The sequence below is a fragment of the Cherax quadricarinatus genome, chromosome 58 (assembly GCF_038502225.1).
Source record: "Cherax quadricarinatus isolate ZL_2023a chromosome 58, ASM3850222v1, whole genome shotgun sequence".
Taxonomy (NCBI): domain Eukaryota; kingdom Metazoa; phylum Arthropoda; class Malacostraca; order Decapoda; family Parastacidae; genus Cherax; species Cherax quadricarinatus.
The window spans coordinates 4,749,643-4,775,757 of record NC_091349.1 but is presented as its reverse complement, the minus strand read 5'-3'; the positions used below and the strand labels follow the sequence as shown (position 1 = coordinate 4,775,757).

At 44.1% G+C, this 26,115-nt stretch overlaps 1 protein-coding gene across 2 annotated transcripts in view; it reads left to right on the top strand.

Moving 5' to 3' along the window:
• Positions 1-26,115, top strand: part of LOC128698104 (protein Wnt-4) — a 584,955-nt gene that overhangs the window by 518,723 nt on the left and 40,117 nt on the right. For both annotated transcript variants that reach the window (XM_053790215.2, XM_053790214.2), the window contains exon 5: positions 2,221-2,329. In XM_053790215.2, coding sequence (XP_053646190.2) covers positions 2,221-2,329 — 109 coding nt within the window. The remainder of the gene's footprint in view (positions 1-2,220; positions 2,330-26,115) is intronic.

Below are 26,115 nucleotides of genomic sequence, written 5' to 3'. Positions count from 1 at the left end.
CTGTTGCTGTCTTTCTTAGATTATTGTTACTGTCTTTCTTAGATTATTGTTTCTTTCTTAGATTACTGTTGCTGTCTTTCTTAGATTATTGTTACTGTCTTTCTTAGATTATTGTTTCTTTCTTAGATTATTGTTGCTGTCTTTCTTAGATTACTGTTGCTGTCTTTCTTAGATTACTGTTGCTGTCTTTCTTAGATTATTGTTACTGTCTTTCTTAGATTATTGTTTCTTTCTTAGATTATTGTTACTGTCTTTCTTAGATTATTGTTTCTTTCTTAGATTACTGTTGCTGTCTTTCTTAGATTATTGTTTCTTTCTTAGATTATTGTTGCTGTCTTTCTTAGATTATTGTTGCTGTCTTTCTTAGATTATTGTTACTGTCTTTCTTAGATTATTGTTTCTTTCTTAGATTATTGTTACTGTCTTTCTTAGATTATTGTTTCTTTCTTAGATTATTGTTGCTGTCTTTCTTAGATTATTGTTGCTGTCTTTCTTAGATTACTGTTGCTGTCTTTCTTAGATTACTGTTGCTGTCTTTCTTAGATTACTGTTGCTGTGTTTCTTAGATTACTGTTGCTGTGTTTCTTAGATTACTGTTGCTGTGTTTCTTAGATTACTGTTGCTGTGTTTCTTAGATTACTGTTGCTGTGTTTCTTAGATTATTGTTGCTGTCTTTCTTAGATTATTGTTGCTGTCTTTCTTAGATTATTGTTGCTGTCTTTCTTAGAATACCATTGCTGTCTTTCTTAGATTACTGTTGCTGTCTTAGATTACTGTTGCTGTCTTTCTTAGATTACTGTTGCTGTCTTTCTTAGATTACTGTTGCTGTGTTTCTTAGATTACTGTTGCTGTGTTTCTTAGATTACTGTTGCTGTCTTAGATTACTGTTGCTGTGTTTCTTAGATTACTGTTGCTGTGTTTCTTAGATTACTGTTGCTGTCTTAGATTACTGTTGCTGTGTTTCTTAGATTACTGTTGCTGTCTTTCTTAGATTATTGTTGCTGTCTTTCTTAGATTATTGTTGCTGTCTTTCTTAGAATACCATTGCTGTCTTTCTTAGAATACCATTGCTGTCTTTCTTAGATTACTGTTGCTGTCTTAGATTACTGTTGCTGTCTTAGATTACTGTTGCTGTCTTAGATTACTGTTGCTGTCTTAGATTATTGTTGCTGTCTTTCTTAGATTACTGTTCCTGTCTTAGATTACTGTTGCTGTCTTAGATTACTGTTGCTGTCTTTCTTAGATTACTGTTGCTGTCTTTCTTAGATTACTGTTGCTGTCTTTCTTAGATTATTGTTGCTGTCTTTCTTAGATTACTGTTCCTGTCTTAGATTACTGTTGCTGTCTTAGATTACTGTTGCTGTCTTTCTTAGATTACTGTTGCTGTCTTTCTTAGATTACTGTTGCTGTCTTTCTTAGATTATTGTTGCTGTCTTTCTTAGATTACTGTTCCTGTCTTAGATTACTGTTGCTGTCTTAGATTACTGTTGCTGTCTTTCTTAGATTACTGTTGCTGTCTTTCTTAGATTACTGTTGCTGTCTTTCTTAGATTATTGTTGCTGTCTTTCTTAGATTACTGTTGCTGTCTTAGATTACTGTTGCTGTCTTTCTTAGATTACTGTTGCTGTCTTTCTTAGATTATTGTTGCTGTCTTTCTTAGATTATTGTTGCTGTCTTTCTTAGATTACTGTTGCTGTCTTTCTTAGATTACTGTTGCTCAGTCTTAGATTACTGTTACTCTGTCTTTGATTACTGTTGCTGTTTTTCTTAAATTGCTGTTTCTGTCTTAGATTACTGTTGTTCTATCTTAGATTACTGTTACTGCCTCTCTTAGATCACTCTTGCTCCTCCCTCAGGTTCCTGGGTTACCTCAGTATGCTCTTCCTCCCTCAGGTTCCTGGGTTACCTCAGTATGCTCCTCCTCCCTCAGGTTCCTATGTTACCTCAGTATGCTCCTCCTCCCTCAGGTTCGTGGGTTACCTCAGTATGCTCCTCCTCCCTCAGGTTCCTGGGTTACCTCAGTATGCTCCTCCCTCAGGTTCCTGGGTTACCTCAGTATGCTCCTCCCTCAGGTTCCTGGGTTACCTCAGTATGCTCCTCCTCCCTCAGGTTCCTGGGTTACCTCAGTATGCTCTTCCTCCCTCAGGTTTGTGGGTTACCTCAGTATGCTCCTCCTCCCTCAGGTTCCTGGGTTACCTCAGCATGCTCCTCCTCCCTCAGGTTCGTGGACGCCAGAGATCGTAAACTGGTGAAGAAGAAAAAGTCGAGCAAGCACCGCGTGAGCAGTCGCGCCCTTATGAACCTTCACAACAACGAGGCTGGACGCAAGGTAGGTCCACACTCCCGTCTTTATCTTAGGTAATTTAGATCTTACTGCACCTCACTTACTCATTTCTGGAGAATTAGGTCGAAAATCCCATCTTCATCTTACCTAATTTAGATCTTACTGCATGTCATTTACTCATTTCTGGAGAATTAGGTCGACAATTACATCTTCATCTTAGGTAATTTAGGCCTTGTTTTGGCAACTTTATGAGAGGAGAGTGATATACTCGATGAAAAGATGGCCGAAAACCCTACTTCTATCCAGGGAAATTTAGCCCTTATTTTCCAGCAACTTCTGAGTACGAAAGGGATTTACTCAGTTTTTAAGACTTAGGTCGATAATCCCACGTTTATCTAAGTTAAATGAGGCCTTAGAACCCTTCAACTTCGGGATAAGAATGTACTTCACTCATTTTGCATAGTAGGTTTATAACCCCACATAAAACTTAGGCAATTTAAGCCCTAGCATTTTTTAATTGCTTCACAGTGAGCAGGGTTGGTCGATGATCCCATCTTAAACTAAAGCAATTTAAGTCTTACTGGTTTACTCACCACATACAAGACCAGACACAAGGTCGATACATAAACGCTTTAACAAGGTAATTTGGGTCTTACTGCCCTGTGCATTGGGGGAAGAACGTGTTTTACTCGCCGCATGCTACAAGGCCGGACGCAAGGTCGTTGTGTAAATGCTTTAACAAGGTAATTTGAGTCTTAATGCCCTGTAACTTGGAACAAAGTAATTGAGGCAGTTATAACAACTTTTATGTAATGTGAACCTCGGCCACTTTTAATCTGAGGGAATAAAGTGCCTTTTTACACTCATCGTTCACAGCAACAGTCTGCTTGATCCACTCTAGAGAAACTCCCAAAACCTTTCACAGGTGTGACACAGGTATGACACAAGTATGACAGGTGTGACACAAATATGACAGGTGTGACACAGGTATAACAAGTATGACAGGTGTGACACAGGTATGACACAAGTATGACAGGTATGATACAGGTATGATACAAGTATGACAGGTGTGACACAGGTATGGCACAAGTATGACAGGTGTGACACAGGTATAACACAAATATGACAGGTGTGACACAGGTATGACACATGTATGACAGGTGTGACACAGGTATGACAGGTGTGACACAGGTATAACAAGCATGACAGGTGTGACACATATATGACACAGGTATGTCCTCTAATACTCAAGCAACCATCGCCTTGTACACACCACAGGTACAATATACTACACAACGCCCTGGAAAGCTGGACAAGCAAAGATCTGTCAACATTATGAAAGACTGACTTGCTTTCTTAGGTCTAAGACGAAGTTCTAAGACCCATACCTGGCACCACCCCCTCCCCCACCCCCACCCCCATGATATGTAGCACAACAGGCAGACGACTCGACCACCCAACTAGCCAACAAAACACTTAAAGAATCTTCGCAGCCTCACCCACAGGTACTCACCACGCTTGCGACAGGTAGACTGCTGGTGTTTTGTTTGTCAGGAAATATCACAGTGTCACCTGACACGGGTTTTAATGAGGTGATGACCTCTTCAGTGGTTAAGAATACAAAACACACACACCCACCCACCCACCCACACACACACACACACACACACACACACACACACACACACACACACACACACACACACACACACCTGGTCAAGCACGTCAAGAAGTTAGAGAAAGTACAAAGGTTTGCAACAAGGCTAGTCCCAGAGCTCAAGGGAATGTCGTACGAGGAAAGGTTAAGGGAAATCGGACTGACGACACTGGAGGACAGAAGGGTCAGGGGAGACATGATAACGACATACAAGATACTGCGGGGAATAGACAAGGTGGACAGAGATAGGATGTTCCAGAGAGGGGACACAGGGACAAGGGGCCACAACTGGAAGCTGAAGACTCAGACGAGTCACAGGGACGTTAGGAAGTATTTCTTCAGTCATAGAGTTGTCAGCAAGTGGAATAGCCTAGCAAGTGAAGTAGTGGAGGCAGGAACCATACATAGTTTTAAGAAGAGGTATGACAAAGCTCAGGAAGCAGAGAGAGAGAGGATCCAGTAGCGATCAGTGAAGAGGCGGGGCCAGGAGCTGAGTCTCGACCCCTGCAACCACAATTAGGTGAGTACACACACACACACACACACACACACACACACACACACACTGTGAGTTAGGAGAGTTATCAGGGCTGGAACAGATATAGAGGTCACTTCCGGCCTACATAGAGCCTATAAAACATTTCAGTTACCGGAAACATCTCAGAATACTAAATATGTACTTAATAGTGCCGACGAGATAGAGATAGAGAGAAAGATGAAAATTTATACGTGGAGGAGTATTTGAGGTCCAAGTCACAAATTTGCACACTGCAATAACAATATACTGGAGTGAGAGACATTGCAGAAAATGTACAATAAACCCAGTGAAAGGCTGGGGCACCATGGACACAGTTAGGGAACACTACATCAACATCCGTGGGGCCAGACTAGTGAACACTCCACCAGAAGATAACAGAAACACTGCTGGAATAAGAGGAAAGTTTTCATGAGGAAACTAGACAAGTACAGTCGCCAATAGTAGATCAACCAGGCTGTGATGAATACGTGGGTAAGCTGGCCGCTGGCAGTAACAGCCTAGTTGTTCAGGCAAGCAATAGACAAACCTGGCCCAGAGCAAGGCTGCGAGAGCAGGAAAACTCTAGCAACCCATCAAAAGTAAAAGTGCTTGTAAACGCTCGAACAAGTCCAAAGGTTTGCAACTAGACTAGTGATAGAACTGAGAAAGATGCACTATGATGAGACGTTGAAGAAACTGAACCTGACGACCTTTGAGGAGAGAAGGACAAGGAGAGACATGATCACTACGTACAAAATTTTAAGAGAAATTGATAGGACAGACAGGGACACACTGAATTAAGAGGACCAGGATCAAGGTGACACAGGTAGAAGCTGAAGACACAGATGTGTCATAGTGATGTCAGGAAGTATTTCTTTAATCTTAAGGTGGTTGAAAAGTGGAGTGACTTGGAGGACACAGTGGTGGAGGCAAACTTAATACACAGCTTCAAGACTAGATATGATAAGACCCAAGAAGCCAGAAGTTATGTTGATCAAGGTGGTCTAGGAGGCGAGGACCAGGAGCTACCTGTATACCACATTTATTAATTGGATAATAATAATAATTATTATTACAGTCCCTAAACCCGTACGACTCACAGCGACTGGGGTGATAAGAGGTAATTAGAATTAATCCTAAACTAAAGGGTTGTCTAGCTCCAATTCCTGGGATCCAGGGCCTTCATCAGCATGAAGAAGTGGTGCATGACGAGTGACAGACACCTGAATATTTTAGTCACCCCGTCCATCTGGAGGGCAATGGACCCCTAACTAAGGTATTCATTTAATCAGTAAGAGAGACGCTGCCGGGTGAGACCAACTTGTGACTTCTGCCTTATTTGTCATACTTTTTTGGTCACAGACCGAGAGACACTTGGACCCAGACCAACTGACCTTTCATGCTCAGACCGACAAACAATATACAAAAAAGGTTTCCTTTTCTAGTATTATCATTCTTTCCTTCTTCTTCTTCTTCTTCTTCTTCTTCTTCTTATTATTATTATTATTATTATTATTATTATTATTATTATTACTACCATTCTTTTATTATTATTATTATTATTTTATTATCACACTGGCCGATTCCCACCAAGGCAGGGTGGCCCGAAAAAGAAAAACTTTCACCATCATTCACTCCATCACTGTCTTGCCAGAAGGGTGCTTTACACTACAGTTTTTAAACTGCAACATTAACACTCCTCCTTCAGAGTGCAGGCACTGTACTTCCCATCTCCAGGACTCAAGTCCGGCCTGCCGGTTTCCCTGAACCCCTTCATAAATGTTACTTTGCTCACACTCCAACAGCACGTCAAGTATTAAAAACCATTTGTCTCCATTCACTCCTATCAAACACGCTCACGCATGCCTGCTGGAAGTCCAAGCCCCTCGCACACAAAACCTCCTTTACCCCCTCCCTCCAACCTTTCCTAGGCCGACCCCTACCCCGCCTTCCTTCCACTACAGACTGATACACTCTTGAAGTCATTCTGTTTTGCTCCATTCTCTCTACATGTCCGAACCACCTCAACAACCCCTCCTCAGCCCTCTGGACAACAGTTTTGGCAATCCCGCACCTCCTCCTAACTTCCGAACTACGAATTCTCTGCATTATATTCACACCACACATTGCCCTCAGACATGACATATCCACTGCCTCCAGCCTTCTCCTCGCTGCAACATTCATCACCCATGCTTCACACCCATATAAGAGCGTTGGTAAAACTGTACTCTCATACATTCCCCTCTTTGCTTCCAAGGACAAAGTTCTTTGTCTCCACAGACTCCTAAGTGCACTGCTCACCCTTTTCCCCTCATCAATTCTATGATTCACCTCATCTTTCATAGACCCATCCACTGACACGTCCACTCCCAAATATCTGAATACATTCACCTCCTCCATACTCTCTCTCTCCAATCTGATATCCAATCTTTCATCACCTAATCTTTTTGTTATCCTCATAACCTTACTCTTTCCTGTATTCACTTTTAATTTTCTTCTTTTACATACCCTACCAAATTCATCCACCAACCTCTGCAACTTCTCTTCAGAATCTCCCAAGAGCACAATGTCATCAGCAAAGAGCAACTGTGACAACTCCCACTTTATGTGTGATTCTTTATCTTTTAACTTCACGCCTCTTGTCAAGACCCTCGCATTTACTTCTCTTACAACCCCATCCATAAATATATTGAACAACCACGGTGACATCACACATTCTTGTCTAAGGCCTACTTTTACTGGGAAATAATCTCCCTCTTTCCAATATACTCTAACCTGAGCCTCACTATCCTCGTAAAAACCCTTCACTGCTTTCAGTAACCTACTTCCTATACCATACACCTGCAACACCTGCCACACTGCCCCCCTATCCACCCTGTCATACGCCTTTTCCAAATCCATAAATGCCACAAAAACCTCTTTACCCTTATCTAAATACTGTTCACTTATATGTTTCACTGTAAACACCTGGTCCACACACCCCCTACCTTTCCTAAAGCCTCCTTGTTCATCTACTATCCTATTCTCCGTCTTACTCTTAATTCTTTCAATAATAACTCTACCATACACTTTACCAGGTATACTCAACAGACTTATCCCCCTATAATTTTTGCACTCTCTTTTGTCCCCTTTGCCTTGTACAAAGGAACTATGCATGCTCTCTGCCAATCCCTAGGTACCTTACCCTCTTCCATACATTTATTAAATAATTGCACCAACCACTCCCAAACTATATCCCCACCTGCTGTTAACATTTCTATCTTTATCCCATCAATCCCGGCTGCCTTACCCCCTTTCATTTTACCTACTGCCTCATGAACTTCCCCCACACTCACAACTGGCTCTTCCTCACTCCTACAAGATGTTATTCCTCCTTGCCCTATACACGAAATCACAGCTTCCCTATCTTCATCAACATTTAACAATTCCTCAAAATATTCCTTCCATCTTCCCAATACATCTAACTCTCCATTTAATAACTCTCCTCTCCTATTTTTAACTGACAAATCCATTTGTTCTCTAGGCTTTCTTAACTTGTTAATCTCACTCCAAAACTTTTTCTTATTTTCAACAAAATTTGTTGATAACATATCACCCACTCTCTCATATGCTCTCTTTTTACATTGCTTCACCACTCTCTTAACCTCTCTCCTTTTCTCAATATACTCTTCCCTCCTTGCATCACTTCAACTTTGTAACCACAAACTTCTGCTGAACACTCTAACACTACATTTTTAAACCTACCCCATACATCTTCGGCGCCATTGCCTATGCTCTCATTAGCCCATCTATCCTCCAATAGTTGTTTATATCTTACCCTAACTGCCTCCTCTTTTAGTTTATAAATCTTCACCTCTCTCTTCCCTGATGCTTCTATTCTCCTTGTGTCCCATCTACCTTTTACTCTCAGTGTAGCTACAACTAGAAAGTGATCTGATATATCTGTGGCCCCTCTATAAACATGTACATCCTGAAGTCTACTCAACAGTCTTTTATCTACCAATACATAATCCAACAAACTACTGTCATTTCGCCCTACATCATATCTTGTATACTTATTTATCCTCTTTTTCTTAAAATATGTATTACCTATAACTAAACCCCTTTCTATACAAAGTTCAGTCAAAGGGCTCCCATTATCATTTACACCTGGCACCCCAAACTTACCTACCACACACTTTCTAAAAGTTTCTCCTACTTTGGCATTCAGGTCCCCTACCACAATTACTCTCTCACTTGGTTCAAAGGTTCCTATACATTCACTTAACATCTCCCAAAATCTCTCTCTCTCTCCTCTACATTCCTCTTCTCCAGGTGCTTACACGCTTATTATGACCCACTTTTCGCATCCAACCTTTACTTTAATCCACATAATCCTTGAATTTACACATTCATATTCTCTTTACTCCTTCTGTAACTGATACTTCAACATTACTGCTACCCCTTCCTTTGCTCTAACTCTCTCAGATACTCCAGATTTAATCCCATTTATTTCCCCCCACCGAAACTTCCCTGCCCCCTTCAGCTTTGTTTCGCTTAGGGCCAGGACATCCAACTTCTTTTCATTCATAACTTCAGCAATCATCTGTTTCTTGTCATCCGCACTACATCCACGCACATTTAAGCATCCCAGTTTTATAAAGTTTTTCTTCTTCTCTTTTTTAGTAAATGTCTACAGTAGAAGGGGTTACTAGCCCATTGCTCCCGGCATTTTAGTCGCCTCATACGACACGCATGGCTTACGGAGGAAAGATTCTTTTCCACTTCCCCATGGACAATAGAAGAAATAAAGAAGAACAAGAGCTATTTAGAAAAAGGAGAAAAACCTAGATGTATGTATATATATATGCATGTGCGTGTCTGTGAAGTGTGACCAAAGTGTAAGTAGGAATAGCAAGATATCCCTGTTATCTTGCTATTATCTTATTATTATTATTATTATTATTATTATTATTATTATTATTATTAATTCATCTTTATTTTTATTTCATTCACAACACGAGAACACCTCACCCGATCGACTCCAAATTTTCACCTCATGTGTACAGCAACCAGGACAAAATTCCAAATGTTAATATCATGTGTAGGAGCCTTACGACCAGAGTTGCAGGACATCATTCACCAGCATCCTGGAATGGATGGGATAACCTACCAAAATCCTCTGTGACGGAGCTCAGAACCTCCATGAAAGCTGTCACTCAGTTCCACAACGGTGGAGAGCGGAACTCAAGCATTAAGAGTGACAATTTGGGGTATAAGTTTCCATGTGGGTGGGTGCTTCTCTTCGTTCCCTACAAATCTTCAACGGTAATATTCAACTGCACTGCAAACTTATGCCGCACTTTGCACTATTCCTTTCTCGTACATTGAGGTACAGGGGACTGGGGCGAAACATGCCGTGATAAAGTTTTATACTGAGTGAAACATGGCGAGATAAAGGACTAGACAGAGTGAAAAACGACATGATAAAGCTCTATATAGTGTAAAATGACGTGATAGAGCTCTACTAAGAGTGAAATATGACTTGAAAAAGCTCAACACGGAGCGAAAATCGTTCTGGCGAAGGGCTCTAGATTCAAGGAATTGAAGCTGCTATCCTTTCCTAGTCCTTGGATCAAACCCCATCACCTTTCTTTCCCCACTTATCTAGAAAACTCTACTAGACCACTCTGCTGGACCACTGTACTAGAGCACTCTGCTAGACCACCTTAATGGAGCACTCTGTTAGACCACCTTACTAGAGCACTCTGCTAGACCACCTTACTAGAGCACTCTGCTACACCACCTTACTAGAGCACTCTGCTAGACCACCTTACTAGAGCACTCTGCTACACCACCTTACTAGAGCACTCTGCTACACCACCTTACTAGAGCACTCTGCTACACCACCTTACTAGAGCACTCTGCTACACCACCTTACTAGAGCACTCTGTTAGACCACCTACTAGAGCACTCTGCTAGACCACCTTACTAGAGCACTCTGCTACACCACCTTACTAGAGCACTCTGCTACACCACCTTACTAGAGCACTCTGCTACACCACCTTACTAGAGCACTCTGCTACACCACCTTACTAGAGCACTCTGCTACACCACCTTACTAGAGCACTCTGCTAGACCACCTTACTAGGGCACTCTGCTAGACCACCTTACTGGAGCACTCTGCTACACCACCTTACTAGAGCACTCTGCTAGACCACCTTACTAGTGCACTCTGCTAGACCACCTTACTGGAGCACTCTGCTAGACCACCTTACTAGAGCACTCTGCTAGACCACCTTACTAGAGCACTCTGCTAGACCACCTTACTGGAGCACTCTGCTACACCACCTTACTGGAGCACTCTGCTAGACCACCTTACTGGAGCACTCTGCTAGACCACCTTACTAGAGCACTCTGCTAGACCACCTTACTGGAGCACTCTGCTAGACCACCTTACTGGAGCACTCTGCTAGACCACCTTACTAGAGCACTCTGCTAGACCACCTTACTGGAGCACTCTGCTACACCACCTTACTAGAGCACTCTGCTAGACCACCTTACTAGTGCACTCTGCTACACCACCTTACTGGAGCACTCTGCTACACCACCTTACTAGTGCACTCTGCTAGACCACCTTACTAGAGCACTCTGCTAGACCACCTTACTGGAGCACTCTGCTAGACCACCTTACTAGAGCACTCTGCTAGACCACCTTACTGGAGCACTCTGCTAGACCACCTTACTAGAGCACTCTGCTACACCACCTTACTAGAGCACTCTGCTACACCACCTTACTAGAGCACTCTGCTACACCACCTTACTGGAGCACTCTGCTACACCACCTTACTAGAGCACTCTGCTAGACCACCTTACTGGAGCACTCTGCTAGACCACCTTACTAGAGCACTCTGCTAGACCACCTTACTGGAGCACTCTGCTACACCACCTTACTAGAGCACTCTGCTAGACCACCTTACTGGAGCACTCTGCTAGACCACCTTACTAGAGCACTCTGCTACACCACCTTACTAGAGCACTCTGCTACACCACCTTACTAGAGCACTCTGCTAGACCACCTTACTAGAGCACTCTGCTAGACCACCTTACTAGAGCACTCTGCTACACCACCTTACTAGAGCACTCTGCTACACCACCTTACTAGAGCACTCTGCTACACCACCTTACTAGAGCACTCTGCTAGACCACCTTACTAGAGCACTCTGCTACACCACCTTACTAGAGCACTCTGCTACACCACCTTACTAGAGCACTCTGCTACACCACCTTACTAGAGCACTCTGCTACACCACCTTACTAGAGCACTCTGCTACACCACCTTACTAGAGCACTCTGCTACACCACCTTACTAGAGCACTCTGCTAGACCACCTTACTGGAGCACTCTGCTAGACCACCTTACTGGAGCACTCTGCTAGACCACCTTACTAGAGCACTCTGCTAGACCACCTTACTAGAGCACTCTGCTAGACCACCTTACTAGAGCACTCTGCTAGACCACCTTACTAGAGCACTCTGCTACACCACCTTACTAGAGCACTCTGCTACACCACCTTACTAGAGCACTCTGCTACACCACCTTACTAGAGCACTCTGCTAGACCACCTTACTGGAGCACTCTGCTAGACCACCTTACTGGAGCACTCTGCTAGACCACCTTACTGGAGCACTCTGCTAGACCACCTTACTAGAGCACTCTGCTAGACCACCTTACTAGAGCACTCTGCTAGACCACCTTACTGGAGCACTCTGCTAGACCACCTTACTAGAGCACTCTGCTAGACCACCTTACTAGAGCACTCTGCTAGACCACCTTACTAGAGCACTCTGCTAGACCACCTTACTAGAGCACTCTGCTAGACCACCTTACTAGAGCACTCTGCTACACCACCTTACTAGAGCACTCTGCTACACCACCTTACTAGAGCACTCTGCTACACCACCTTACTAGAGCACTCTGCTACACCACCTTACTAGAGCACTCTGCTACACCACCTTACTGGAGCACTCTGCTAGACCACCTTACTGGAGCACTCTGCTAGACCACCTTACTGGAGCACTCTGCTAGACCACCTTACTGGAGCACTCTGCTACACCACCTTACTAGAGCACTCTGCTACACCACCTTACTAGAGCACTCTGCTACACCACCTTACTAGAGCACTCTGCTACACCACCTTACTGGAGCACTCTGCTACACCATCTTACTAGAGCACTTTGCTAGACCACCTTACTAGAGCACTCTGCTAGACCACTGGACTAGAGCACTCTGCTAGACCACTGGACTAGAGCACTCTGCTAGACCACCTTACTAGAGCACTCTGAGACAGTGTGTCTAGCAGACACCTTCCTGACGCCTCAGATAAGACCAAGAGTGTGGGAGGCCGCTGGTCTCAGACCATTAAATTAGAGAGCAGCAGCTCATGCAAGGTGGGGCAGGGAGTTGTAATGACAGACTGGTCCAGGACCTTGAGAACACCAAGTTATCATCAAGGTGAGAACAGTCACAATACCCTGGCTGCTACAATTCACAACTCACACACAAGACACAATACCCTGGCTGCTACAATTCACAACTCACACACAAGACACAATACCCTGGCTGCTACAATTCACAACTCACACACAAGACACAATACCCTGGCTGCTACAATTCACAACTCACACACAAGACACAATACCCTGGCTGCTACAATTCACAACTCACACACAAGACACAATACCCTGGCTGCTACAATTCACAACTCACACACAAGACACAATACCCTGGCTGCTACAATTCACAACTCACACACAAGACACAATACCCTGGCTGCTACAATTCACAACTCACACACAAGACACAATACCCTGGCTGCTACAATTCACAACTCACACACAAGACAATATCCTGGCTGCAGTGTACATCCCATCTCTCTGACACAGTTAAACCAGACACAGGTACACCAAACACATGTAAACCAGACACATGTAAACCACAGGTAAACCAAACACAGGTAAACCAGACACAGGTAAACCAGACACAGGTAAACCAAACACAGGTAAACCAGACACAGGTAAACCAAACATAGGTAAACCAAAGACATGTAAGCCACGGGAGTAACAAGTGCAGGTTTTACTGTATAAATAAATCGGGTGTAGAATGCAAGCCACGCACAGCTGAGTAGTTGTATTAAATACAACATTCACCCCTTAAATTGCTTAGATGCATTATGCGTTCAAAGCAACGTGGACTGACTTAGACATGAGTTGACTTTGACATGGGTTCATTTAGACGTGGGTCGACTTAGAAAGCAAGATGGCAGCTGATCTAGTTATTATATATTATTGTCAGTATAACTATTATAAATTATCAAGTATAACTGTCATAAATTATCGGTATAACTATTATAAATTATCAAGTATAACTGTCATAAATTATCGGTATAACTATTATAAATTATCAAGTATAACTGTCATAAATTATCGGTATAACTATTATAAATTATCAAGTATAACTGTCATAAATTATCGGTATAACTATTATAAATTATCAAGTATAACTGTCATAAATTATCGGTATAACTATTATAAATTATCAAGTATAACTGTCATAAATTATCGGTATAACTATTATAAATTATCAAGTATAACTGTCATAAATTATCGGTATAACTATTATAAATTATCAAGTATAACTGTCATAAATTATCGGTATAACTATTATAAATTATCAAGTATAACTGTCATAAATTATTGGTATAATTATTATAAATTATCAAGTATAACTGTCATAAATTATCGGTATAACTATTATAAATTATTATCATAACTATTATACTGTAAATTACTATCAAGTATAAGTATTATAAATTACTATGGTATCATAATATACTAATTCTCAAATATAACTGTCAAGTACACTAGTCAATCAGGTTTGATTTAGTGATAGGGCAGTTCCAGTTCCAGGGATCAAGAGTCCTGTGAGGTGCGCCCAGGTTGAAGGGTGCTGACATAGCTGCCTGGAGAGTGCCACGGGAATTAGGCAACTGTGAAACCCCGTCAAGGTGACTTGATACAGTCACTGGTCAGTCAAGCAACACACACACACACACACACACACACACACACACAGTGCAAGTGGGAAAATTATAGTGTTGAGGGCTAGCTGAAGAGAGAGAGAGAGAGAGAGAGAGAGAGAGAGAGAGAGAGAGAGAGAGAGAGAGAGAGAGAGAGAGAGAGAGAGAGAGAGAGAGAGAGAGAAAATACATGTGATGTACTGGCTCCCAGACAGTGCCACAAATACACAAGTGAGAAACAATGCTGCTGGGAGTCTCTGGCAATAAATTTGTTTACATAACAAATCAGTCATCCGATTTAACAGCTTATAGGATATACGCCAAATATACTGGGATATTACGACAGATATGCTGGGATATTCGCCAGATATGTTGGTATATACGCAAGATATACTGGGATATTACGCCGGATATACTGGGATATACAAGAGATATGCTGGGATATACGCCAAATATACTGGGATATATGCTGGGATATACGCCAGATATACTGGGGTATACGCCAGATATTTTGGAATATACGCCATATACTCTGATATACGCCAAATATGCTGGGATATACACCAGAGATACTGGGAGATACGCCATAGATGCTGAGATATACACCAGATATTCTGATATACGCAAGCTGGGATATGCGCCAAATACCTCGGGTATATACACCGAGATATACATCACTCCGTGAATATACACTGAGATATGCATCAATCCGTGTATATACAGTACTCTCAGATATACAACTCTCCGTGTATATACACTGAGTTGACGCACTTATGCGTAACAGTGAAGATACCAGAGTCAGGCTGCCACCCCTCAACTAAGATGTTTGTCAGCCTGCCACCCTTGTATCATGATGGGTCTGTCAGCCTGCCACCCTTGTATCATGAAAGGTCTGTCAGCCTGCCACCCTTGTATCATGATGGGTCTGTCAGCCTGCCACCCTTGTATCATGATGGGTCTGTCAGCCTGCCACCCTTGTATCATGATGGGTCTGTCAGCCTGCCACCCTTGTATCATGATGGGTCCGTCAGCCTGTCACTCCCCACCAGGATGTTTGTCAGCCTGCCACCCTTGTATCATGATGGGTCTGTCAGCCTGCCACCCCTCCACCAGGATGTTTGTCAGCCTGCCACCCTTGTATCATGATGGGTCTGTCAGCCTGCCACCCTTGTATCATGATGGGTCTGTCAGCCTGCCACCCTTGTATCATGATGGGTCTGTCAGCCTGCCACCCTTGTATCATGATGGGTCTGTCAGCCTGCCACCCCCCATCAGGATGTTTGTCAGCCTGCCACCCTTGTATCATGATGGGTCTGTCAGCTTGCCACCCCTCCACCAGGATGTTTGTCAGCCTGCCACCCTTGTATCATGATGGGTCTGTCAGCCTGCCACCCCTCCACCAGGATGTTTGTCAGCCTGCCACCCTTGTATCATGATGGGTCTGTCAGCCTGCCACCCTTGTATCATGATGGGTCTGTCAGCTTGCCAACCCTCCACCAGGATGTTTGTCAGCCTGCCACCCTTGTATCATGATGGGTCTGTCAGCCTGCCACCCTTGTATCATGATGGGTCTGTCAGCCTGCCACCCTTGTATCATGATGGGTCTGTCAGCCTGCCACCCTTGTATCATGATGGGTCTGTCAGCCTGCCACCCTTCTATCATGATGGGTCTGTCAGCCTGCCACCCTTCTATCATGATGGGTCTGTCAGCCTGCCACCCTTGTATCATGATGGGTCTATCAGCCTGCCACCCCTCCACCAGGATGTTTGTCAGCCTGCCACCCTTGTATCATGATGGGTCTGTCAGCCTGCCACCCCTCCACCATGATGTCTGTCCGCGTGCCACCCTTGTATCATGATGGGTCTGTCAATCTGCCACCCCTCCACAATGATGTCTGTCAGCCTGCCACCCTTCTACCATGCTGTGTCTGTCAGTCTGCCACCCTTCCACAAGATGTATCTGTCAACCTGTCACTCTTCCCAAAAACATGTGTCTGTCAGCTTGCGACCTCCCCGCCAAGATGTGTCTGTCAGCCTGTCACCCTTCCACAAGATGTGTCTGTCAGCCTGCCACCTACCAAGACGCATCTACTATGTCCTTGCTGACAGCTGACAGAAGGCGGTACATCTGACAGACCTGCTGTTCCTCCTCATTGTCAGATTAACTCAGCTTATCTCAAACTTCTACAATTACAAATGCCCTGAGCTTATTGTCCCAGCTGCCCGCAGTCAGCTATGATTTCACTGCAACCCAGGCGGTCACTGCTTGATGGCTTGGTACAACCCAGGCGGTCACTGCTTGATGGCTTGGTGCAACCCAGGCGATCACTGCTTGATGGCTTGGTACAACCCAGGCGGTCACTGCTTGATGGCTTGGTACAACCCAGGCGGTCACTGCTTGATGGCTTGGTACAACCCAGGCGGTCACTGCCTGGTACAACTCAGGTGGTCACTCCTTGGTACAACCCAGGTGATCACTGCTTGGTACAACCCAGGTGGTCACTGCCTGGTACAACCCAGGTGGTCACTGCCTGGTACAACCCAGGTGGTCACTTCCTGGTACAACCCAGGTATTCACTGCCTGGTACAACCCAGGTGGTCACTCCTTGGTACAACCCAGGCGGTCACTGCCTGGTACAACCCAGGTGGTCACTCCTTGGTACAACCAAGGCGGTCACTGCCTGGTACAACCCAGGTGGTCACTTCTTGGTACAACCCAGGCGGTCACTGCTTGGTACAACCCGGGTGGTCACTCCTTGGTACAACCCAGGTGGTCACTGCTTGGTACAACCCAGGTGGTCACTGCTTGATGGCTTGGTACAACCTAGGTAGTCATTGCTTAATACAATCCAGGTTGTCACTGCTTGGGACAACCCAGGTGATCACTTCTTGGTACAACCCAGGTGGACACTGCTTGGTGCAACCTAGGTAGTCACTGCTTGGTACAAACCAGATGGTCACTGCTTGGTACAACCCAGGCGGTCACTGCTTGGTACAACCCGGGTGGTCACTGCTTGGTACAACCCAGGTGGTCATTGCTTGGTACAATCCAGGTTGTACAACCCACAATATCATGGCTGGAACAATTCACAAGTGATCCACAATACCATGGCTGGAACAATTCACAAGTGTCCCACAATACCATGGCTGGAACAATTCACAAGTGATCCACAATACCATGGCTGGAACAATTCACATGTGACCCACAATACCATGGCTGGAACAATTCACAAGTGACCCACAATACCATGGTTGGTACAATTCACAAGTGACCCACAATACCATGGCTGGAACAATTCACAAGTGACCCACAATACCATGACTGGAACAATTCACAAGTGACCCACAATACCATGGCTGGAACAATTCACATGTGACCCACAATACCATGGCTGGAACAATTCACAAGTGTCCCACATTACCATGGCTGGAACAATTCACAAGTGTCCCACAATACCATGGCTGGAACAATTCACAAGTGTTCACAATACCATGGCTGGAACAATTCACAAGTGACCCACAATACCATAGCTGGAGCAATTCACATGTGACCCACAATACCATGGCTGGAACAATTCACAAGTGACCCACAATACCATGGCTGGAACAATTCACATGTGACCCACAATACCATGGCTGGAACAATTCACAAATGTCCCACATTACCATGCATGGAACAATTCACAAGTGACCCACAATACCATGCCTTGAACAATTCACATGTGACCCACAATGCCATGGCTGGAACAATTCACATGTGACCCACAATACCATGGCTGGAACAATTCACATGTGACCCATAATACCATGGCTGGAACAATTCACATGTGACCCACAATACCATGGCTGGAACAATTCACAAGTGACCCACAATACCATGGCTGGAACAAATCACAAGTGTCCCACAATACCATGGCTGGAACAATTCACAAGTGATCCACAATACCATCGCTTGAACAATTCACATGTAATCCACAATACCATGGCTGGAACAATTCACAAGTGACCCACAATACCATGGCTGGAACAATTCACTTTTTTTTTATCACACTGGCCGATTCCCACCAAGGCAGGGTGGCCCGAAAAAGAAAAACTTTCACCATCATTCACTTCATCACTGTCTTGCCAGAAGGGTGATTTACACTACAGTTTTTAAACTGCAACATTAACACCCCTCCTTCAGAGTGCAGGCACTGTACTTCCCATCTCCAGGACTCAAGTCCGGCCTGCCGGTTTCCCTGAACCCCTTCATAAATGTTACTTTGCTCACACTCCAACAGCACGTCAAGTATTAAAAACCATTTGTCTCCATTCACTCCTATCAAACACGCTCACGCATGCCTGCTGGAAGTCCAAGCCCCTCGCACACAAAACCTCCTTTACCCCCTCCCTCCAACCCTTCCTAGGCCGACCCCTACCCCGCCTTCCTTCCACTACAGATTGATACACTCTTGAAGTTATTCTGTTTCGCTCCATTCTCTCCACATGTCCGAACCACCTCAACAACCCTTCCTCAGCCCTCTGGACAAGTTTTGGTAATCCCGCACCTCCTCCTAACTTCCAAACTACGAATTCTCTGCATTATATTCACACCACACATTGCTCTCAGACATGACATCTCCACTGCCTCCAGCCTTCTCGCTGCAACATTCATCACCCATGCTTCACACCCATATAAGAGCGTTGGTAAAACTATACTCTCATACATTCCCCTCTTTGCCTCCAAGGACAAAGTTCTTTATCTCCACAGACTCCTAAGTGCACCACTCACCCTTTTCCCCTCATCAATTCTATGATTCACCTCATCTTTCATAGACCCATCCGCTGACACGTCCACTCCCAAATATCTGAATACATTCACCTCCTCCATACTCTCTCCCTCCAATCTGATATCCAATTTTTCATTACCTAATCTTTTTGTTATCCTCATAACCTTACTCTTTCCTGTATTCACTTTCAATTTTCTTCTTTTGCACACCCTACCAAATTCATCCACCAATCTCTGCCACTTCTCTTCAGAATCTCCCAAGAGCACAGTGTCATCAGCAAAGAGCAACTGTGACAACTCCCACTTTATGTGTGATTCTTTATCTTTTAACTCCACGCCTCTTGCCAAGACCCTCGCATTTACTTCTCTTACAACCCCATCTATAAACATATTAAACAACCACGGTGACATCACACACCCTTGTCTAAGGCCTACTTTTACTGGGAAATAATTTCCCTCTATCCTACATACTCTAACTTGAGCCTCACTATCCTCGTAAAAACTCTTCACTGCTTTCAGTAATCTACCTCCTACATCATACACCTGCAACATCTGCCACATTGCCCCCCTATCCACCCTGTCATACGCCTTTTCCAAATCCATAAATGCCACAAAGACCTCTTTAGCCTTATCTAAATACTGTTCACTTATATGTTTCACTGTAAACACCTGGTCCACACACCCCCTACCTTTCCTAAAGCCTCCTTGTTCATCTGCTATCCTATTATCCGTCTTACTCTTAATTCTTTCAATAATAACTCTACCATACACTTTACCAGGTATACTCAACAGACTTATCCCCCTATAATTTTTGCACTCTCTTTTATCCCCTTTGCCTTTATACAAAGGAACTATGCATGCTCTCTGCCAATCCCTAGGTACCTTACCCTCTTCCATACATTTATTAAATAATTGCACCAACCACTCCAAAACGATATCCCCACCTGCTTTTAACATTTCTATCTTTATCCCATCAATTCACATGTGATCCACAATACCATGGCTGGAACAATTCACATGTGATCCAAAATACCATGGATGGAAAAATTCACGTGACCCACAATACCATGGCTGGAACAATTCACAAGTGACCCACAATACCAGGGCTGGAACAATTCACAAGTGACCCACAATACCATGGTTGATACAATTCACAAGTGACCCACAATACCATGGCTGGAACAATTCACAAGTGACCCACAGTACCATGGCTGGAACAATTCACAAGTGACCCACAATACCATGGCTGGAACAATTCACAAGTGTCATACAATACCATGGCTGGAACAATTCACAAGTGACCCACAATACCATGGCTGGAACAATTCACAAGTGTCCCACAATACCATGGCTAGAACAATTCACAAGTGACCCACAATACCATGGCTAGAACAATTCATAAGTGACCCACAATACCATGGCTGGAACAATTCACAAGTGACCCACAATACGATGGCTGGAACAATTCACAAGCGACCCACAACACCATGGCTGGAACAATTCACAAGTGTCCCACAATACCATGGCTGGAACAATTCACAAGTGACCCACAATACCATGGTTGGAACAATTCACAAGTGTCCCACAATAACATGGCTGGAACAATTCACAAGTGACCCACAATACCATGGCTGGAACAAATCACCAGTGACCCACAATACCATGGCTGGAAGAATTCACAAGTGACCCACAATACCATGGCTGGAACAATTCACAAGTGACCCACAATACCATGGGTGGAACAATTCACATATGACCCACAATACCATGGCTGGAACAATTCACAAGTGACCCACAATACCATGGCTGGAACAATTCACATGTGACCCACAATACCATGGCTGGAACAATTCACAAGTGTCCCACATTACCATGGCTGGAACAATTCACAAGTGTCCCACAATACCATGGCTGGAACAATTCACAAGTGTCCACAATAGACATGACTGGAACAATTCACAAGTGACCCACAATACCATAGCTGGAACAATTCACATGTGACCCACAACACCATGGCTGGAACAATTCACAAGTGACCCACAATACCATGGCTGGAACAATTCACATGTGACCCACAATACCATGGCTGGAACAATTCACAAATGTCCCACATTACCATGCCTGGAACAATTCACAAGTGACCCACAATACCATGCCTGGAACAATTCACATGTGACCCACAATGCCATGGCTGGAACAATTCACATGTGACCCACAATACCATGGCTGGAACAATTCACATGTGACCCATAATACCATGGCTGGAACAATTCACATGTGACCCACAATACCATGGCTGGAACAATTCACAAGTGACCCACAATACCATGGCTGGAACAAATCACAAGTGACCCACAATACCATGGCTGGAACAATTCACATGTGACCCACAATACCATGGGTGGAACAATTAACATATGACCCACAATACCATGGCTGCAACAATTCACCAGTGACCCACAATACCATGGCTGGAAGAATTCACAAGTGACCCACAATACCATGGGTGGAACAATTCACAAGTGACCCACAATACCATGGGTGGAACAATTCACATATGACCCACAATACCATGGCTGGAACAATTCACAAGTGACCCACAATACCATGGCTGGAACAATTCACATGTGACCCACAATACCATGGCTGGAACAATTCACAAGTGTCCCACATTACCATGGCTGGAACAATTCACAAGTGTCCCACAATACCATGGCTGGAACAATTCACAAGTGTTCACAATACCATGGCTGGAACAATTCACAAGTGACGCACAATACCATAGCTGGAGCAATTCACATGTGACCCACAATACCATGGCTGGAACAATTCACATGTGACCCACAATACCATGGCTGGAACAATTCACAAATGTCCCACATTACCATGCCTGGAACAATTCACAAGTGACCCACAATACCATGCCTTGAACAATTCACATGTGACCCACAATGCCATGGCTGGAACAATTCACATGTGACCCACAATACCATGGCTGGAACAATTCACATGTGACCCATAATACCATGGCTGGAACAATTCACATGTGACCCACAATACCATGGCTGGAACAATTCACAAGTGACCCACAATACCATGGCTGGAACAAATCACAAGTGACCCACAATACCATGGCTGGAACAATTCACATGTGACCCACAATACCATGGCTGGAACAATTCACATGTGACCCACAATACCATGGCTGGAACAATTCACAAGTGACCCACAATACCATGGCTGGAACAATTCACAAGTGACCCACAATAGCATGGCTGGAACAATTCACAAGTGACCCACAATACCATGGCTGGAACAATTCACATGTGACCCACAATACCATGGCTGGAACAATTCAAAAGTGACCCACAATACCATGGCTGGAACAATTCACAAGTGACCCACAATACCATGGCTGGAACAATTCACAAGAGACCCACAATACCATGGCTGGAACAATTCACATGTGACCCACAATACCATGGCTGGAACAATTCACCAGTGACCCACAATGCCATGGCTGGAACATTTCATAAGTGACCCACAATACCATGGCTGAAACAATTCACAATTGACACACAATACCATCGCTTGAACAATTCACAAGTGTCCCACAATACCATGGCTGGAACAATTCACAAGTGACCCACAATACCATGGCTGGAACAATTCACAAGTGACCCACAATACCATGGCTGGAACAATTCACTTTTTTTTTATCACACTGGCCGATTCCCACCAAGGCAGGGTGGCCCGAAAAAGAAAAACTTTCACCATCATTCACTTCATCACTGTCTTGCCAGAAGGGTGATTTACACTACAGTTTTTAAACTGCAACATTAACACCCCTCCTTCAGAGTGCAGGCACTGTACTTCCCATCTCCAGGACTCTAGTCCGGCCTGCCGGTTTCCCTGAACCCCTTCATAAATGTTACTTTGCTCACACTCCAACAGCACGTCAAGTATTAAAAACCATTTGTCTCCATTCACTCCTATCAAACACGCTCACGCAAGCCTGCTGGAAGTCCAAGCCCCTCGCACACAGAACCTCCTTTACCCCCTCCCTCCAACCTTTCCTAGGCCGACCCCTACCCCGCCTTCCTTCCACTACAGACTGATACACTCTTGAAGTTATTCTGTTTCGCTCCATTCTCTCCACATGTCCGAACCACCTCAACAACCCTTCCTCAGCCCTCTGGACAACAGTTTTGGTAATCCCGCACCTCCTCCTAACTTCCAAACTACGAATTCTCTGCATTATATTCACACCACACATTGCTCTCAGACATGACATCTCCACTGCCTCCAGCCTTCTCGCTGCAACATTCATCACCCATGCTTCACACCCATATAAGAGCGTTGGTAAAACTATACTCTCATACATTCCCCTCTTTGCCTCCAAGGACAAAGTTCTTTATCTCCACAGACTCCTAAGTGCACTGCTCACCCTTTTCCCCTCATCAATTCTATGATTCACCTCATCTTTCATAGACCCATCCGCTGACACTTCCACTCCCAAATATCTGAATACATTCACCTCCTCCATACTCTCTCCCTCCAATCTGATATCCAATCTTTCATCACCTAATCTTTTTGTTATCCTCATAACCTTACTCTTTCCTGTATTCACTTTCAATTTTCTTCTTTTGCACACCCTACCAAATTCATCCACCAATCTCTGCCACTTCTCTTCAGAATCTCCCAAGAGCACAGTGTCATCAGCAAAGAGCAACTGTGACACCTTCCACTTTATGTGTGATTCTTTATCTTTTAACTCCACGCCTCTTGCCAAGACCCTCGCATTTACATCTCTTACAACCCCATCTATAAATATATTAAACAACCACGGTGACATCACACACCCTTGTCTAAGGCCTACTTTTACTGGGAAAAAATTTCCCTCTTTCCTACATACTCTAACTTGAGCCTAACTATCCTCGTAAAAACTCTTCACTGCTTTCAGTAACCTACCTCCTACACCATACACCTGCAACATCTGCCACATTGCCCCCATATCCACCCTGTCATACGCCTTTTCCAAATCCATAAATGCCACAAAGACCTCTTTAGCCTTATCTAAATACTGTTCACTTATATGTTTCACTGTAAACACCTGGTCCACACAACCCCTACCTTTCCTAAAGCCTCCTTGTTCATCTGCTATCCTATTCTCCGTCTTACTCTTAATTATTTCGATAATAACTCTACCATACACTTTACCAGGTATACTCAACAGGCTTATCCCCCTATAAGTTTTGCACTCTCTTTTATCCCCTTTGCCTTTATACAAAGGAACTATGCATGCTCTCTGCCAATCCCTAGGTACCTTACCCTCTTCCATACATTTATTAAATAATTGCACCAACCACTCCAAAACGATATCCCCACCTGCTTTTAACATTTCTATCTTTATCCCATCAATTCACATGTGATCCACAATACCATGGCTGGAACAATTCACATGTGATCCAAAATACCATGGATGGAAAAATTCACGTGACCCACAATACCATGGCTGAAACAATTCACAAGTGACCCACAATACCATGGCTGGAACAATGCACAAGTCACCCACAATACTATGGCTGGAACAATTCACAAATGACCCACAATACCATGGCTGGAACAATTCACAAGTGACCCACAGTACCATGGCTGGAACAATTCACAAGTGACCCACAATATCATGGCTGGAACAATTCACATATGACCCACAATACCATGGCTGGAACAATTCACAAGTGACGCACAATACCATGGCTGGAACAATTCACAAGTGACCCACAATACCATGGCTGGAACAATTCACAAGTGACCCACAATACCATGGCTGGAACAATTCACATGTGACCCACAATACCATGGCTTTAACAATTTACAGGTGACCCACAATACCATGGCTGGAACAATTCACAAGTGACCCACAATACCATGGCTGGAACAATTCACAAGTGACCCACAATACCATGGCTGGAACAATTCACATGTGTCCCACAATACCATGGCTGGAACAATTCACAAGTGACCCACAATACCATGGCTGGAACAATGCACAAGTCACCCACAATACTATGGCTGGAACAATTCACAAATGACCCACAATACCATGGCTGGAACAATTCACAAGTGACCCACAGTACCATGGCTGGAACAATTCACAAGTGACCCACAATATCATGGCTGGAACAATTCACATATGACCCACAATACCATGGCTGGAACAATTCACAAGTGACGCACAATACCATGGCTGGAACAATTCACAAGTGACCCACAATACCATGGCTGGAACAATTCACAAGTGACCCACAATACCATGGCTGGAACAATTCACATGTGACCCACAATACCATGGCTTTAACAATTTACAGGTGACCCACAATACCATGGCTGGAACAATTCACAAGTGACCCACAATACCATGGCTGGAACAATTCACAAGTGACCCACAATACCATGGCTGGAACAATTCACATGTGTCCCACAATACCATGGCTGGAACAATTCACAAGTGACCCACAATACCATGGCTGGAACAATTCACAAGTGACCCACAATACCATGGCTGAAACAATTCACAATTGACCCACAATACCATGGCTGGAACAATTCACAAGTGCCCCACAATACCATGGCTGGAACAATTCACAAGTGACCCACAATACCATGGCTGGAACAATTCACATGTGACCCACAATACCATGGCTCGAACAACTCACAAGTGACCCACAATACCATGGCTGGAACAATTCACAAGTGATCCACAATACCATGGCTGGAACAATTCACATGTGACCCACAATACCATGGCTGGAACAATTCACAAGTGACC